This window comes from Vipera ursinii, assembly GCF_947247035.1.
Source record: "Vipera ursinii genome assembly, chromosome: 6".
NCBI classification, from domain to species: domain Eukaryota; kingdom Metazoa; phylum Chordata; class Lepidosauria; order Squamata; family Viperidae; genus Vipera; species Vipera ursinii.
Genome location: NC_139515.1, coordinates 8,613,404 through 8,630,755, shown reverse-complemented (window position 1 = coordinate 8,630,755; position 17,352 = coordinate 8,613,404). Strand labels below are relative to the sequence as shown.

General features: G+C 43.3%; 1 protein-coding gene across 3 annotated transcripts in view; it reads left to right on the top strand.

Moving 5' to 3' along the window:
* Window positions 1–17,352, top strand: part of OPTN (optineurin) — a 30,867-nt gene that overhangs the window by 3,157 nt on the left and 10,358 nt on the right. For 2 of the 3 annotated variants that reach the window (XM_083366294.1, XM_083366292.1), the window contains exons 2-8: window positions 3,255–3,431; window positions 5,633–5,835; window positions 7,466–7,633; window positions 8,304–8,383; window positions 9,839–9,985; window positions 12,644–12,728; window positions 15,031–15,146. In XM_083366294.1, coding sequence (XP_083222420.1) covers window positions 3,266–3,431; window positions 5,633–5,835; window positions 7,466–7,633; window positions 8,304–8,383; window positions 9,839–9,985; window positions 12,644–12,728; window positions 15,031–15,146 — 965 coding nt within the window. In that variant the 5' untranslated portion in view covers window positions 3,255–3,265. The remainder of the gene's footprint in view (window positions 1–3,254; window positions 3,432–5,632; window positions 5,836–7,465; window positions 7,634–8,303; window positions 8,384–9,838; window positions 9,986–12,643; window positions 12,729–15,030; window positions 15,147–17,352) is intronic. The other variant, XM_083366293.1, reaches the window with a different exon arrangement.

Here is a 17,352-nt window from a genome sequence, read left to right as displayed (position 1 = left end):
TGTTTTGATCACGAAGGGCATTTAATGATTTTGATTATCAATACAGCTAATTCTAATATCATCCTGATTAATTTCTTGGTTTCCACAAAGAATAATCCTGAAATAGGTGTTTTTCTAAGCTTTTTAAGTTGAATTATAATTAATGATTGCAGCAGAGTTTATTTAATGTTAAGAATTTCTGGTTGAACAGAAACACCCCTTTTTAAAAAAAATCTTATTTCCAAAATTGGGATATATTCAAAGCATATATTCTAGAAGCTGATAGATATTTTATCTTAGGCTGGGAAAAAAAGAAATAATTAAAAACATGTTCCAGTATTTTGTATGGAGGTTTAAAACTAACCACACTAATTTTAGATGGTGTTGGAATACTTCATTAGAAAGATACACACATGCCAATAAACTTGATAAATAAAATAAATAATTCTGTGAAATACATTAACAAAACCCGTTTTTAACACAAACTCCATTAAGCTTTTAACTGTTGGAACTCTTGTAAGGCTATGTTTGCTACAGTTAAAAAGAAACCTGTAAATTTTAGTTCCACACATTTGGAAAAGACAGTTAAATAGCAGATGCTGTTTTATGTCAGAAATTGTGTGGAGGACACTTATAAAGCATGTATGTAAAACTAAGGGGAAAATGGAGCAATTATATTATGAACACTGCTAGTAAGGTAAAGGTAAAGGTTCCCCCGCACATGCGTGCTAGTTGTTTCCGACTCTAGGGGCCGGTGCTCATCTCCGTTTCAAAGCCGAAGAGCCAGCGCTTGTCCGAAGACGTCTCCGTGGTCATGTGGCCGGCATGACTAGACGCCAAAGGCGCACGGAACGCTCTTAGCTTCCCACCGTAGAGGTCCCTATTTTTCTACTTGCATTTTTACGTGCTTTTGAACTGCTAGGTTGGCAGAAGCTGGGACGAGTAACAGGTGCTCACTCTGTTACGCGGCACTCGGGATTCAACCCGCCAAACTGCCAACCTTCTGATCGACAAGCTCAGCATCCTAACCCACTGAGCCACACTGCTAGTACTTTTTTTAATGCACAGGAAAAAAAATATTGTCAGCTTGGTATGAAAACTGGAAATCTCCTAGGCTCCTGACTGAAGCAATTAAAACATCTGAATCTTATCTCTGGAATTCAGGCCAAAAGCAGTCCTACATTGTTATACATTGTCATTCCTGCCTGAGCAGGAGGTTGATAACCTCCAAGTCCCTTCCAACTTTATTTTTTTAGATGATGATGATGATGATGATGATGATGATGATGATGATGATTGTTATTGTTATTATTATTGATCATCGCATAGTCAGCCAGATGTTCAGACTGGGTTTGGCATTTTTGTCTACCTATCAAGTCCTTACCAAGGACCTGGAATTGGCAGATGTGGGATGTTTGATGGTATTACAGATATTGTCACAGGATGGAAGCAGTTCCTACTAAGGCCGCCATTTGCAATTGACTAATAGCGAATTTGTCAATGCCGATGATGGTGTTCAAGTGGTGCTCCGGTTGTTTTGGGATTGCACCCAAGGTGCCTATTACTATTGGTACTACCCTTGCTTGCCTTTGCCATCATATTATTATTATTATTATTATTATTATTATTATTATTATTATTATTATTATTATTATTATTCGCACACTCAGCCAGATGTTCAGACTGGATTTGGCATTTTTGTCTACCTATTGAGTCCTTACCAAGGACCTGGAATGGGGAGATGTTATAATAGGTACCCAAGGTGCCTATTATTATTGGTACTACCCTTGCTTGCCTTTGCCTTATTATTATTGTTATTGTTATTATTTACAGAGACACAGTCTATTACTGAGCAGGTTTTTATTTTTATTTTTCATGCTCAAATACTGCATATAAATCAGATTGAACTGCAAACTGAATAACAGATTTTGAGAAAGAAAATTCTCAGGTGTAATATATAAAATCAGTTTGCCTTAACTATAGCTAGTAACAAGAAATTAACAGATCTATAAAATCAGGGAAAGTTCTTGCACTAAAAATCCCATTGAATGTAAAAAACCTTATTGATTTATTAGCATTTTTACTATCAGAAGTCATTAATGAGTTATTTAATCTTACTAAAAATTCCTTTTTCATTCTACGAGGCTTACATTACCAGATCAAAACCAAAGGAAAATCCAGAGAGAGTTTACAAACCAATATTGTTGCTTAATGTGAATGCAAACTATAATCAATGACTGTTATTACAAAATGTATTGCTATCTATAGTTTATTCAACTCATCTGAATATCAGAGAGAGATCTGGTTATATTTAGTGATTTGCTGTTTTGGAAATAGCTGCACATAATTTGTATAATTTTGTATAATTTTGGTGACCTCAGAAGCTTAGCAGATTAGAACTTTTATGGAAAATTCTGTAACTTCAGTTAAATGGGAAGTTGCAGAAAGCATTCAAAAAGCATTTTTTTTTAAAAAAAAAAGGAGGAAGGGTTAAAATTGGATAGTCTAGATCAGTTATTCAAACTTGGCGATTTTAAGACATGTAAACTTCAACACCCAGAATTCCCTGGTGGAGAATTCTTAAAATTGCCAAGTTTGAGGAACTGCTCTAGACCAGGGGTCTTCAAACTGGCTCTTTTATGACTCGTGGACTTCAACTCCCAGAATTTATGAGCCACCTATGCTGGCTCAGGAATTCTGGGAGTTGAAGTCCACGAGTCATAAAAGAACCAAGGTTGCCTACCCCTGTGCTAGGCCTAGGCCACTTTATGACTTGTGGACTTCAAGTCCCAGAATTCCTGAGCCAGTCATGCTGAGGCAAAAGGAAGAGGTTTCCAAGCTGAGCCATGCTGGCTCAGGAATTCTGGGAGTTGAAGTCCAGGAGTCTTAAAAGAGCCAAGGTTGCCTACCCCTGGCCTAGGCCTCTTTATGACTTGTGGACTTCAACTCCCAGAATGCCTGAGCCAGCCATGCTGAGGGAAAAGGAAGAGGTTTCCAAGCTGAGCCATGCTGGCTCAGTAATTATGAGAGTTGAACTCCACGAGTCAAGGTTGCCTACCCCTGGTCTAGACTATCCAGTTTTAACCCTGCTTTAAAAAAAAAAATCCCAGTAGGGAATTTTCTCAGTGGAGAATTCTGGGAGCTGTAGTCCACAAGTTTTAAAATTGCCAAGTTTGAAAAGCATTGCTCACCGTCTTGTATTAAGATGTTTTATTTTTGATTTTGAATTTGATTTTTTTTCCTTGTCTTTCTCTCATCTTTTTTTTTAATTGAAGCTACAGGAACAATGTCCAAGCAGCCTTTAAACATCCCTGTGGTAAATGGGCAGCCACAGAAGACGGAAGTGGAAAATGGACACCCCAATCTGATGCCACCCACTCTTAGCACCTCCAGCGTGGAGGAGATGGTTCAGCAAATGAAAGAACTCATAACGGAGAACAATGAGCTTAAAGGTGAACATTAAATATCAAACATGGCCAGCAGTTCCTTTTCAAATCTCTGTTCCACAGAGGGTGCTGCCTCTGGGTCTTTTCACCCTGTAGTAAGAATTACTAACATACACATAGGCTTAAGATACCCTGGACTTATGTGAGTTTAGCTCCTCTGACATTTGGGGGTATAGGCAAATAGACAATTCATTAAGTTCTGTATAATTGTTTTCTAATCAATTCAATTGTATTTTATTTAATTCTAATTCCGTTTAATGTAATCCATCCAGTAGGAGGGATGTGTCCACAAGACTTGCAACAGTTAGGCGGGACTAGAGAGAAAATTGTTTATTAGCAGATCAAGCAAACTATGAGAACAAAATAAGACTTCTTTTGTTATCCATGCTGTTGCCTATCCATCTATGTTTTGCATATTTCTGATAATTCCAGGCCAGATTTTAGAATATGCATAACGGTTTTTGCATATCTGCATTTGGGAGTCAGGTTTTTTTCGTTATTTTATCCATGCATAAAATGAAAGATGGATTTCTTTGCGTGCATGAATTTTTTTCTTCCCCATTACGTTAGATGAGGAATGGATGGAAACTAATGAAGGAGAGAAGCAATCTAGAAAGAAAGAGAAATGTCCCGACAGTTGAGAACAATTTTTTTTAAAAATTCCATTTATATCCCGCCCTTCTCCGAAGACTCAGGGCGGCTTACAAGCTTAGCAGTAGCCTTCATTCTATGTATATGCCTGCTTATTAGGGCTTTCACACACATACACCCAAGTGGCATTATTACAAAGTCAGCTTAATTGCCCCCAACAATCTGGGTCCTCATTTTACCTACCTCGGAAGGATGGAAGGCTGAGTCAACCTTGAGCCTGGTGGGACGCGAACCTGCACTAATTGCAGGCAGCTGGTGTTACTTAAGGAGGCATTAGCCCACTGCTCCACCAAGGCTCTTATAATTAATTAGTGGAACAACTTGCCACTTGTCTGAAATGGTATATAGGGTCTCCTGAAAAGAGGATTGGACTAGAAGACCTCTAAGGTCCCTTCCAACTCTCTTATTATGTTACCTGCGCAACATCCTCATCTATTTGCCCCTTCTCCTCAATTGGTCCAGCATGTGATCATAAGGCTCCTCCTGGCTGTTGGGTTTTTTCTCTCTCTCTTTAGAAGAAGATACTCAGTTGATGATGGAGGGAGGAGTAGCCCTTACTCTCTGCAGCTCCCACTGGTTTCCTTGCTCTGCCCACCATTTCTATCATCTTGATGGAAGGTCCTGTCCCGTCACACCGTGGGATGAAATTGCTGCTCAACGCCCTTTCAGATTATATCAAGACATGTCTTTTTTAATACATATTAATTGATATAATAGAGTAACGGAGTTGGAAGAGATCTTGGAGGTCTTCTAGTCCAACCTCCTGCTCCAGCAGGAGACCCTAGACCAGGGTTAGGCAACCTCGGCTCTTTTATGACTCATGGACTTCAACTCCCAGAATTCCTGAGTCAGCTATGCTATGAGTCAGTCAGCTATGCTGACTCAGGAATTCTGGGAGTTGAAGTCCATGAGTCATAAAAGAGCCGAGGTTGCCTACCCCTGCCCTAGACCATTCCAGACAAATGGCTATCCAGTCTCTTCTTGAAAGCCTCCAGTGATGGAGCACCCACAACTTCTGGAGTTCCACTGTTAAACTGCTTTCGCTGTCAGGAAATTCCTCCTTAGTTCTAGGTTGCTTCCCTCCTTGTTTAGTTTCCATCCGTTGCTTCTCGTCTTGCCTTCTAGTGTTTTGGAGAATAGCTCGACTCCCTCTTCTCTGTGACATCCCTTCAGATATGGGAACATCAGAGATTTCAGATATACCAGAGTCCAACTTCAAAAACATTATTCCCCACCTGATTCTTCTTGAGAACTTTAGTTGATGAGCCCCGGAGAACTTAAGGAATGATTTCTGGCAAAGTCTGGATGAGAGAGTCACGCTGATCTCATCTTGTAGGATCCATGCTTTCCTTCCTTTCTCTCACCACACCAAACCCTGTCAGTTGACTGCAGCGTTGATAGATGGTTAATGCTCTCCTCAAGGCATTTCTGGCAATATTGGGGTAGATGGTCAGTGCCTTCCCCATTTCCCCAAAGGATTTCCTTGAACCCACGCCCCGTGTTTTAGGACACGGTTTATGCTGACACCTAACTGGGTATTTCTTGGGGCCAACCAGAAGCCATGAGGCAGCGGAACCAGGCCATGAAGGACCGCTTCGAGGAGCTGTCCGCTTGGAAGGAGAAGTTGAAAGAAGAGCGGGAATTTTACGAATCAAAATTCAAAGATGCCCGGCAGTGTTTGGCAGTCAAGTGTCTGGAGAATGAAAGTCTCCACCAGAAACTCCAAAGCCTGGGAGAGAAAGAAGAAAGGAACATCCAGGCAAGTGAGAAAACAAGATTTTTGACTTGTCTGGGGCGGAGAAGGAAGAGGAAGGGCTCCCCAAACTGAGGGAGCTAGAAGAACTGCTTGTAGGTAGTCCTCGACTTACGACCACAATCGAGCCCAAAGTTTATATTGTTAAGCGAGAATTCATTAAGGGCATTTTGCCCCATTTTGTGACTGTTGCTAAGTGAATCCCTGCGGTTGATAAGTTAGTCAGACAGTTCTTAAGGGAATCCGGCTTCCCCATTGACTTTGCTTGTCCGAAGGTCGCGTGAATCCGTCATAAATACGAGTCAGTTGCCAAGCATCTGCATATCAATCACATTGACTATGGGGATGCTGCAACGGTCATAAGTATGAGGAAGCATCTGAATTTTGATTACCTGATCATAGGGATGCTACAAAGGTCGTAAGTGTGAAAAACGGTCATAATGTCACTGTTTTCAGTGCTTGTTGTAACTTTGAATGGTCACTAAATGAACTGTTGTAAGTCGAGGACTACCTGTATGTATTGCCTTATGAAAGAATAGGCATCACACAGATGACAAAAATCCATTTGTCATAGGATCGCTGAAGAGACTGACTAATTAAATTTAGTGAGACATATTTGTACATATAGATAGTACTTCTCGGCTGATGACGCTTAGCAACCATTGGAAGTTACAACAGACCCCACAAAATGGTATTTATAACCCAGTTCCAGAGTTTTGACAGTAGTGCATGCACAAGCGCACACACGCATGCGCGCACACACACACCTGTGGTCACATGATGGCACATTTCTGTTGCTTAGTGAGACAGTTGTTAAATGAGTTTTGCCCCATTTTACAACCTTTCTTACCACTGTTAAGTGAATCACTGCAATTGGTAAGGTCAAGTAACACGGTTGTTCAGTGAATCTGGCTTCCCCATTGACTTTGCTTATCAGAAGGTTGTAAAAAGAGGATCACGTGACCATGAAAGATTGTGTGAAGAATGCTCATAAGTCACCTTTTGTATCTTTGAACGGTCACTGAATGAACCGTTGTAAGTCGAGGACTAGCTGTGGTTGAATATCCCCGTGGTGTGGAGTCCGCCACTCGATAGCTTATACTGGAAAGGTGTTTTCCAAAAACTATTCAGGATCAAGCTCAACGTCAAGAATGCAGTTACCCATCGTGGCCTTTAGCGTTCCTTCAGCCAGTCCTTGACTTACATTTAGTGACCAAAGTTACAACGACACGAAAAAAAAGTGACTTATCACCGTTATTCACACAACCTTGGCAGCATCCCAATGGTCACATGATCAGTAATTACGACGGTCGCGGTGTCCCGGGGTTGCGCGATCCCCTTTTGCATCCTTCTGACCAGCCAAAGTCAATGGGAGAAGCCAGATTCACTTAACAACCGTCTTACTGACTTAACAACTGCTTGATTCACTTAACCAGGGTGGCAGGGAAGGTCATAAAATGGAGCAAAATTGAACAACTGTCTTGCTCAGGGAGAGAAATTTTGGGCTCCGGTGTGGTTGTAAATTGAGGGTGGCCTCTATTAAGTCAGGCTTAGGACGGTTCTGTGTTTGGCCTCGCTGTCCGGCAAGGTCTTGGCTGCACTTGAAGGGGACTCACCCCTAGGTTTCTCCTCCTAGGAGAGCCCCATTCCCAGGAAGGAGGCAGCCCAAGAAGTCGAGCAACTGAGGGCCCAGGTGGCGAAGCTGCAGGCCGAAAAGGCGGATCTGGTGGCCATCATTTCCGAGCTGCAGCTGAAGCTCAACGCGGCCGCAACCGAGGACTCCTTTGTGGAGATCAGGATGCACGTAAGCCGCGACTCATCCTCTCCAAGAGCCCTTCTGTTACTGGGTGGGATTTCCTTCATCTTGTCTACAGGCAGTCCTCGACTTCCAACAGTTCATTTAGCGACCGAAGTTACTACAGCACTGAAAAAAGGGACTTAGGATTGTTTTTCAGACTTAACGACCGTCATGGCATCCCTTTGATCACATGATCAAAATTAGGACGCATGGGCAACTGACTCATATTTATGACTGTTGCTGTGTCCCGGGGACACCAAGATCCCTTCTTGCGGCCTCCACACGTGCCAACTCAGTGGGGAAGCCAAGATTTCACTTAACCGTCTGACTGACTTAACAATTGTAGCGATTTACTTAACGGGGCAAAGACTCACTTAACAAATGTCTCGCTCGGCAACATAAATTGTGGGGCTCCGTTGGGGCCGTAACGCGAGGACTGCCTGTAGACTCGGAGGTTGCAACCCTAGTTTACTTAATCTCCGGAACGGATTTGTAAATGTGGGCAAGTAGAGGCAAGGGTGAAAGAAGGAAGGCCTTAAAATTGTCGACCCGCAAGTGCTGGGTTTGGAGAGTGTTCGTTCATTGTTCTTTTGACAACCTGAGTGTGTGTGTGTGTGTGTTCGGAGATGAAAAGCCAGCTGATGGATGCGACAAAGCCGTCTGTCATTTTCTGCAGGAAGGAGAAGCGGAAGGGACCCTGAGAGAACATCAGGAGGTGGATGTCAAACGAATAAACGGGAACGCAGCTCTCTACGTGTGAGTAGATTTTTGGGGGGATTCTTTGAGCATCTGCGTCTGCCCTGCACTTTTTTCTTCCAGCTCAATCAACAGCTGCTTAGGAGAGCTGCTGAAAACCAGAATATTTTAGATATAGAGGTAGTCCTCGACTTACGACCGTAATGGAGCCCAAAATTTATGTTGCTAAGCGAGACATTGGTAAAGTCAGCTTTGCCTCTTTTTTTTTTTTTTTTTGCAACTTTTCCTGCCACTGTGGATCACTGCAATTGTTAAGTTAGTAGCGCGTTAGTTAAAGGAATCTGGCTTCCCCCTTGACTTGGCTTGTTAGAAAGTCGCAAAAGGGGATCACGTGACCCCAGGACACTGCAACCGTCATAAATACGAAACAGGTCACTTAGTGACTGTTCGAAGCTACAACAGCACTGAAAGCAGTGACTTGTCATCCTTTTTCCACATTTATGACCGTTGCAGCATCCCCCCACGGACACGTGATCAGAATTCAGACACTTGCCAACTGACTCGCATTTATGACCATTGCAGTGTCCGGGGAGGGGGTCCACACGATCCCCTTTTGTGACCTTCTGACAGGCAAAATCAGTGGGGAAACCAGATTCACTTAACAGCCATGTTACTGGCTTAACAACTGCACTGATTCACTTAACAAATGTCTCACTTAGCAACAAAAATTTGGGACTCAATTGTGGTTTGTAAGTCAAGGCTGACTCGGCCAATTGCCAGCAGTTCGATCCTCATGGGGCTTCAGGTTGACTCAGCCTTCTGAGGTCAGTAAAATGAGAACCCAAATTGTTGGGAGAGTATATGCTCACTCTGTAAACCACTTAGAGAGGGCTGTGTAGAGCACTATAAATCAGTATATAAGTCTAAATTCTGTTCTGTTCTATTCTATTCCTAGTCTAGTCTAGTTGATTGGCACAGGAGTTAGAGTGCAATATCACAGGCTAAACTCTGCCCACTGCCAGCAGTTCGATCCTGACCTGCTCAAGGTTGACTCAGCCTTCTGTCCTTCCCAGGTCAGTAAAGTGAGGACCCAGATTGCTGGGGGGACAAGATGATGACTCTGTAAACTGCTTAGAGAGGGCTGTAAAAGCACCGTGAAGCAGTCTATAAGTGCTAGTGCCGTTGAAAAAAAAACAACATCTGGAAGAGGCTGAAGACAGACGCCTCCTTATTTCCCATGAGTATAAGAAGTGGAGGGAGCTACAGTTGCAAGCAACTCGCAAGATTCTGTTAACTATTATTACTATTCATTGTAAAAATGGTCTTAGCCTTCTGGTGGGGTTGATCTCCTGGTGTGGTATGCCTGATGGGCGGACTTACATTGAAATCCGAATTCAGTTAATGAAGCTGCTGGTTGAGCTCCATAACTGAATCAGGATTTCGGCCTGTGTCTTCCTTGACATAAGGCAGTCTTCCATGATTTCACCCCAACGTGTCTTTTCTGTCTTGTTAAAGCCGGACTAAATCTATGGACGAAGCCAAGAAATACTTGGAAAAAGAAGAATTAACCGTCAGCCAGCTTCTGCATTCTCTTAGGAGTGAGACTCAGAAGAGGGAAACCCTGGAAAATAAGATGCAGGAACTGAAGGATAAGTGTCAACAGTGCGTATTCTTCTCATTCTATCAAACATCATGGCTAGCCAGCTTCCAATTTTGTGCTTTCCCAGGAAGCGTTCTCTTGCTTCCATGTGTAGCTCTGTCGTATCTCCATCTCAGCATCCTTACCCCGCCCACCCACCCCCCAAAAAAGTCTGATTTGGTGTTCTCTCACCGGTCAGCGCCGGGAAAAAATGGAGTCGCCTTGAGCTTCATTTCACCCTTCGTACTTGCGTGAGAACAGAAGGAAGGAGAGCCAGCCAGCTTTGGTGGGACAGATGGAAAGAAGGCAACGCAAAGAAGCTTCTTCTTAAGCTTGGAGGAAGTAGGTGGAATTCCACCGATGGTCATCCAGCCCATTGTGCATCTCCCTGGGAAGTGTTGTGGATGGTTGTTGCAGCCTTTCCTGTAGAATAGGAGCCAGTTGAGCCATTTTCAGTGGCTGGAAGGGCCTTGGCTTAATGGACGTATACTGTCTCAGGTAGTCCAGTTTTTACACGTGGATAAAATCTTTGTAAAAAAGATGATAAAGCGCTCAGGTCATGTCAGTGTGGAGCACCGACTCCTGAGCTTCTGAAAAGCTTTTAAGTGTGTTTTTAAGAACTTATATGACAATATAAGACATTCATGATATGGCTGCCTGCAATTTAAGCTGCACCTTGCGTTAAACAGCTCATCCTGCCAATCATTTTATTTTATTTTATTTTATTTTATAAATAATAATAATAATAATAATAATAATAATAATAATAATAATAATAATAATAATAATAATAATAATAATAATATAATGATGATGTTGGAAGGGACCTTGGAGGTCATCTAGTCCAACCCCCTGCTCAGGCAGGAAACCCTATACCATTTCAGACAAATGGCTCTCCAGTCTCTTCTTAAAAACTCCCAGTGTTGGAGCATTTACAGCTTCTGGAGGCAGGTTGTTCCACTGGTTAATTCTTCTCACTGTCAGGAAGTTTCTCCTTAGTTCTAGGTTGCTTCTCTCCTTGATTAGTTTCCATCCGTTGCTTCTTGTCCTGCCTTCAGGTGCTTTGGAGAATAGCTTGACTCCCTCTTCTTTGGGGCAGCCCCTGAGATACTGGAACATGGCTGTCCTGTCACCCCTCGTCCTTCTCTTCATTAAACTAGACATACTCAATTCCAGCAACCGTTCCTGATATGTTTTAGCCTCCAGTCCCCTAATCATCATTTTTATTATTTTATTTTATTTTACTTTATTTTATTCAAAAGGTTAAAATCCAAAATCCAAAACAGAAATAGAGATGAAACAAAACTAAGCAAAAATATTGGAAAAAAGGTGAATTGGAAAACAACAACAACACCCCATATATTATCCTTTGCAATGGTGGTGAATATCTGTAGCTCGGGTGTCAGATGAGGGCGGAGGTTCATCCTCCGGGCTGGTGGGTTGGTTTCCGAACGTTTCATCACCAAGCTAGGTAACACCTTCAGCGGAGTTTAGGAGATGTTGGTGTTCTTCTTCCGGTGTGGGTGTGTCGAGTGAGGGTCTTGTGGTGGGTCAGGTGTGAGCCATCAGTGAGAGGCTTGTGAACGTCACGTCAATTAAAAACCGGGATCCCCGAAGATCAGCTGGCCGTCAATCCCAAATCCTTAATCTCTACCCACACCGACACCAAACAGCACCAGTTCGATTGGAGCAACACAGAAATCATCGGCCACACGGTTACCACCCGCCACGCTCGTGAGTTCAAGGAAGCCTGGTGCTCCACAAGCAATTTCATCCACAGGCACATCAACCTACAACCAGCCTATGAAGCCCTCAGAATCCGTATCAACCGCACAACCAACCAGAGATGGCACTGACCCCCATCCAGCCTACACAAGCCCCTCTCCCACCAGCAGTTCACCTCCCAATGACCCTGACCCGATGTAACCTCCCCATCACAAGACGCATCAAAGACTCTCATGATGACTCACACGTGACCCAGCACTCGACACACCCACACCTGAAGCCCTTATAAGCAGAAGAACACCGACACTGACGTCCCCTAAACTCCGCTGAAGATGTTACCTAGCCTGGCAATGAAATGTTCGGAAACCAACCCACAAGCTCGGAAGACGAACTTCCACCCTCATATATTATCCTTCCCTAGTTCAGGGGTAGGCAACCTTGGCTCTTTTATGACTCGTGGACTTCAACTCCCAGAATTCCTGAGTCAGCCACGCTGAGGGGAAAGGGAGAGGTTTCCAAGCTGAGCCGTGCTGGCTCAGGAATTCTGGGAGTTGAAGTCCACGAGTCATAAAAGAGCCAAGGTTGCCTACCCCTGGCCTGAGCCTAGGCCGCTTTATGATTTGTGGACTTCAACTCCCAGAATTCCTGAGCCAGCCACGCTGAGGGGAAAGGGAGAGGTTTCCAAGCTGAGCCGTGTTGGCTCAGGAATTCTGGGAGTTGAAGTCCACGAGTCATAAAAGAGCCAAGGTTGCCTACCCCTGGCCTAGTTGAACGCTGACAAAACTGTTGCACCAAGACAGCTTCTTCCCCTTGCAAAGCAGGTCCCAAACATACAAGCTTGAACATCTATTTGCACATCCTTCAAATCTTTTTTTTTTAAAAAAAGATATTAAGCCACGCGTGCTTTGATAACAGGTTCTAGATCGCTGTTTTACCGGAACCCTTGCTTTCCACAGGCTGTTGAGTCTGAAAAAGAAGACAGACGAGAAAGGCACTCAGACAGAACAAGAAGCCAAAAAGAAAGAAGAGAGAAGCGAAAGTGTAAGTACGACTCATTTACCAGTGGAAGAAAATATTTGTAACTCAGGGTTGAACTGAGGGGTCTTTGGTGCTCTCTGAGCTTGGTGGTTTCCCTGCAGACATTTCGTTACCCACCTAGGTAACATCATCAGTGCTAGAAGGGAAGGGAGGGAGGTTTGCAAGGGGACGAGGAGGTCTGTGGGGGCCTTGGTGCCCTCTGAGTTGGTTGTTTACTTGCAGGTGTTTCATTACCCAGCTAGGTAACATCATCAGTGCCAGAAGGGAGGAGGAGGCCTGTGGCGCTCTCTGAGCTTGGTAGTTTTCTTGCAAACATTTCATTCCCCAACTAGATAACATTTTGAAGATGTTACCTAATTACCTTATCAGGATGTTATCTATGGTATAATAAAACGTCTGCAAGAAACCAGGAGAGCACCAAAGGCTCCGCTACTCGTTTATTCACACTCCGTACGCCAAACCCTGTAGGAATTTTGTCATTTCGTTCCTCGAAAACTCAGAAAGTTACTTAAACGAACTTCTTTCCATCGCTTGTGCCCGACTCCACTTTCACATAAAGTCTTACGCGTTGCGTATCTCAGAATGTTTCATTAGGAGACGCTGCGTGATGCTGCTTGCCTTCTTCGGTGAGTCTCAGTAGGCAGAGAGCAGAGGGTCTGGCTCGGGCTCAGTAGGCAGAGAGCAGATGGGACTTCCTGTGTTCAGATGGCCAAGTTTTGTCAGTGTGTAGACAGCAAACAAAGGAAGCAAGGGGAGATGGCATGGACATCTTTGCAGGTTATAAATTTTGCCATGATGCTAGCTTGGACAACTCACTCAGCCAACAAATAAGAACTAGAAAAGGGGAAATTATTCATTGAATATTTAATAAAACACATAGATTTATATAGATCTAGCCCAGTACCGGGTCACGTTAATTGCAGAGATATTTCCGACCAGCAAGTCATTCTGTGTCCAAATCGGTCCCTGTGAAAAGATGGATAGTTGTTTGAATAGTGCCGCATCTACAGAATTCCTAGAATGCAGAAAATGAGGAGATCTGATACCTCCCATATTTGTTAGACCCGGAGGCCTCCATGAAAGGAATGGCTAGTGGTGAGGAACTGCCTTTACAGCAAACAGAGTTGAATTTCCTAATCTTGCTCTTAACAGCAATGAGACTAATAGAGGAGAATATCTGTAGCTCAGGGTTGAAATCGGCCATCAACAAACACACAGAGATAAACAACATCTACATACCATTCAAAAGAGACAATCAAATAGTAAAAAGACCACAGTGCCTCCCCACCAGCAATCAACATCCAGATGAGCAGAGATTAACCTCAAGGCAATCAGACCAGCAATCAAGCGAACAGTATCCTAATCAAGGAACTGCCAAACAAGCTAACTGTAAACAGCAAATCCAGAGAGTTCACATGGGTACAAAGATTTATTGCAAGCTTAAGCTCTTTACAAGAATCTGAACTACTAGCGATCCAAGCAAATTGGCAGTAGATAAGAGCCAGTGGAATTCAAGGTGGGCTGGACTTAGATCTCTTGTGGGCACGAAGGGATGCCAGACTGATGATGCGCTTAACCCCCTCTCTCGGGCACAGCTTGGTCATCTCCTATAAGCGCAATCAAGAAACCACCAAGAACATCCCACCCACACTGACAGGGCAACCCACTAGAATAGAAATTGAGAACAAACCCTACTTCCTTCTAGCACTGATAACGTTACCTAGTTGAGTCCTGAAACGTCCGCAAGAGAGCTACCCTGTTCAGAGAGCACCAACACTGGGAACATTGGCAGATGTTCCCAACGCTCAGAATGAGATTGTGCCCATCACAAACTGGCTGTCATTCTTAATTTCCTAACCCTGCTGCAAAACGGGAGCGTCTATAATCCCAAGAGAGATTTTAGACAAATCCATTTTTTTAAAGCAATTCTAAATATTTTTAGGCCCGTCATGTCCCCTCCCACGCACAACTGAAAAATAGTGTGAATTTTAAACTTAGTTGTAAGAAACCCCTACTTCAAACAGAGGCTCTCCCTCAAGTGACAAAAATGGTGGTGTGTTTTGCAGGATCAGCAAGGAATACATGCTGGTTTTGTAGCAGCAGTGCATGTGTTATTCCTGTCGTGTGCCTCAAGGGCACAAACAAGACTCTTTTTTATTATTATTATTATTCTGAGTGGGTGATTCATCTAGAATCGGGCTACCTGTTTGACTCCTTGATGCTGTGAGCAACGTTCTTTTTGCACCTTGCCATGTTTTCAGCAAGACACAATAGGGTTTTCCAGTTGTTGAATTCTTTATTTTAGGTGGGCAGTGAAGTGGAAATGCTAAACCTACAAGTATCTGCCCTCTTCAGAGAGCTCCAGGACACCCACGCCAAGTTAAAAGAAGCAGAAGTAATTCAGAAAAAGCTGCATGAAAGGTAAGCATTGGATATTGCCAGACCTCTTTTTGAGTCCCAACTCAACTCCTTCGTTCAATTAATACCACTTTACAAGGCCTTGGTAAGGCCACCCTTGGAATACTGCATCCAGTTTTGGTCACCACGATGTAAAAAAGATGTTGGGACTCTAGAAAGAGTGCAGAGAAGAGCAACAAAGAGGATCAGGGGACTGGAGGGTAAAACATATAAGGAACGGCTGCTGGAATTGGGAATGTCTAGTTTAATGAAAAGAAGGACTAGGGGTGACATGATAGCAGTGCTCCAGTATCTCAGGGACTGCCCCAAAGAAGAGGGAGTCAAGCTATTCTCCAAAGCACCAGAAGGCAGAACAAGAAGCAACGGATGGAAACTAATCAAGGAGAGAAGCAACCTAGAACTAAGAAGAAACTTCCTGACTATTAGAACAATTAACCAGTGGAACCACGTGCCTCCAAAAGTTGTGGGTGTTCCATCACTGGAGTTCTTTAAGAAGAGATTGGTCAACCATTTGTCTGGAATGGTAAAGAGTCTCCTGCTTGAGCAGGGGGTTGGACTAGAGGACCTTCAAGGCCCCTTCCAACTCTGTTATTCTGCTATGACTGTAGTTGAGAGCAAAATTTCCATGGTTAAGTCTGATGGTTATTAAGTGCATTGCATCCAATTTATCGGAGGTGGTGACCCTTTGAAATTTTGTATGCAACGACATTTCATTTCATTTTTTATTTTAATTCCATTTATATCCCGCCCTTCTCCGAAGACTCAGGGCGGCTTTACAAGCTTAGCAGTAGCCTTCATTCTATGTATATGCCTGCTTATTAGGGCTTTCACACACACCCCAAGCAGCATTATTACAAAGTCAGCTTAATTGCCCCCAACAATTGATGTATGCCGATTGGTGTACATTCAAAGTGACAATAACATTGTTATTATTATTATTATTATTACAACTACTACAACAACAATTTTCGTCACGGTTGTTCAGCAGCGCGCAGCAGTGTTAAGTGACTCAACGTGGTCATTAAAGAAATCCGGCTTTCTTTTAGTGCCGATGCCATTTTCGAACGATCACTAAATAAATGGTTGTAAGTTGAAAACGACCTGTCCAAGGTCCTTCGAAACCATGCTGCTTTTAGCATTTCATTGCACTGTTGGTTGGCTCTTCCATTCCAACATTGCCTATGCCTGCATGCACAGTGCCTTCCTACTACTTATCTAACCGATCTGATGCCCAGAAGGCATTTTTCTCCTGAAGTTCTTGTTCTGAAAATTAAGGAGACCCATACACCTTTTGGCAATCCTGAGTCTGCCCAAATCCGCATGCCTCCATCTTTCTTCCCTTTTCAAAAACGTTCTGCCCCAAGTACAGTAGTAAGCCCAAACATAGTCTGATTAGCAGACCGACACATGTTCTGAAATGGCATGATGATGATGGTGATGACGATGATGATGATAATGTTATCCATTCAGTCATGTCCAACTCTCAGCGATTCCCTCGGCCAGCTCTCTCCACATCTTCCAAGTTTGCAATGCTTCTTTGAGTTGTTCTACGCTGTGGCTGGTGTCGGCTTCCATGGTGTCCATCCAACCACCGTGTTCTTTGGCAACCTGGTTTCCTGTTACCGCTAACTCTTCCAAACACAATTGCTTTCTCCAGGGAATTCCCCCCCCCACTCACGACATGGCGAAAATAAGTGAGACTTCAATAACACAAACTTGTGAAGTTAGCTGTGGTTTCACAAAAGCTGATGCTTTTTAACAGCCTTTATTCAGCAATATTATTATTATTATTATTATTATTATTATTATTATTATTATTATTATTAATTTAATTTGTATACCGCCCTTCTCCCGAAGGACTCAGGGCGGTGAACAGGGCAATACATAATAAAAAAACAAGATACAAAAATTAAAAAATAATTAAACAGCAATGCCCGTAATAAATTAATACAGATTAAAAGTTAAGATCAATTTATAAAACCCAACCCCATCCCATCAGGCCAGGCCAGCTTGTTCAAAAAGGTAGGTTTTAAGATCGCGCCGGAAGGAGCGGAGATCAGGCACCATCCGGAGCTCGACCAGAAGATGGTTCCATAAATCCGGCGCGCCCAATAGCAGTAGAAATGGCACTTAGATTTATATACCACTTTGTAGCGCTTTACAGCATAGGTTTACAGAGTCAGCCTATTGCCCCCCTTCACACACCCCA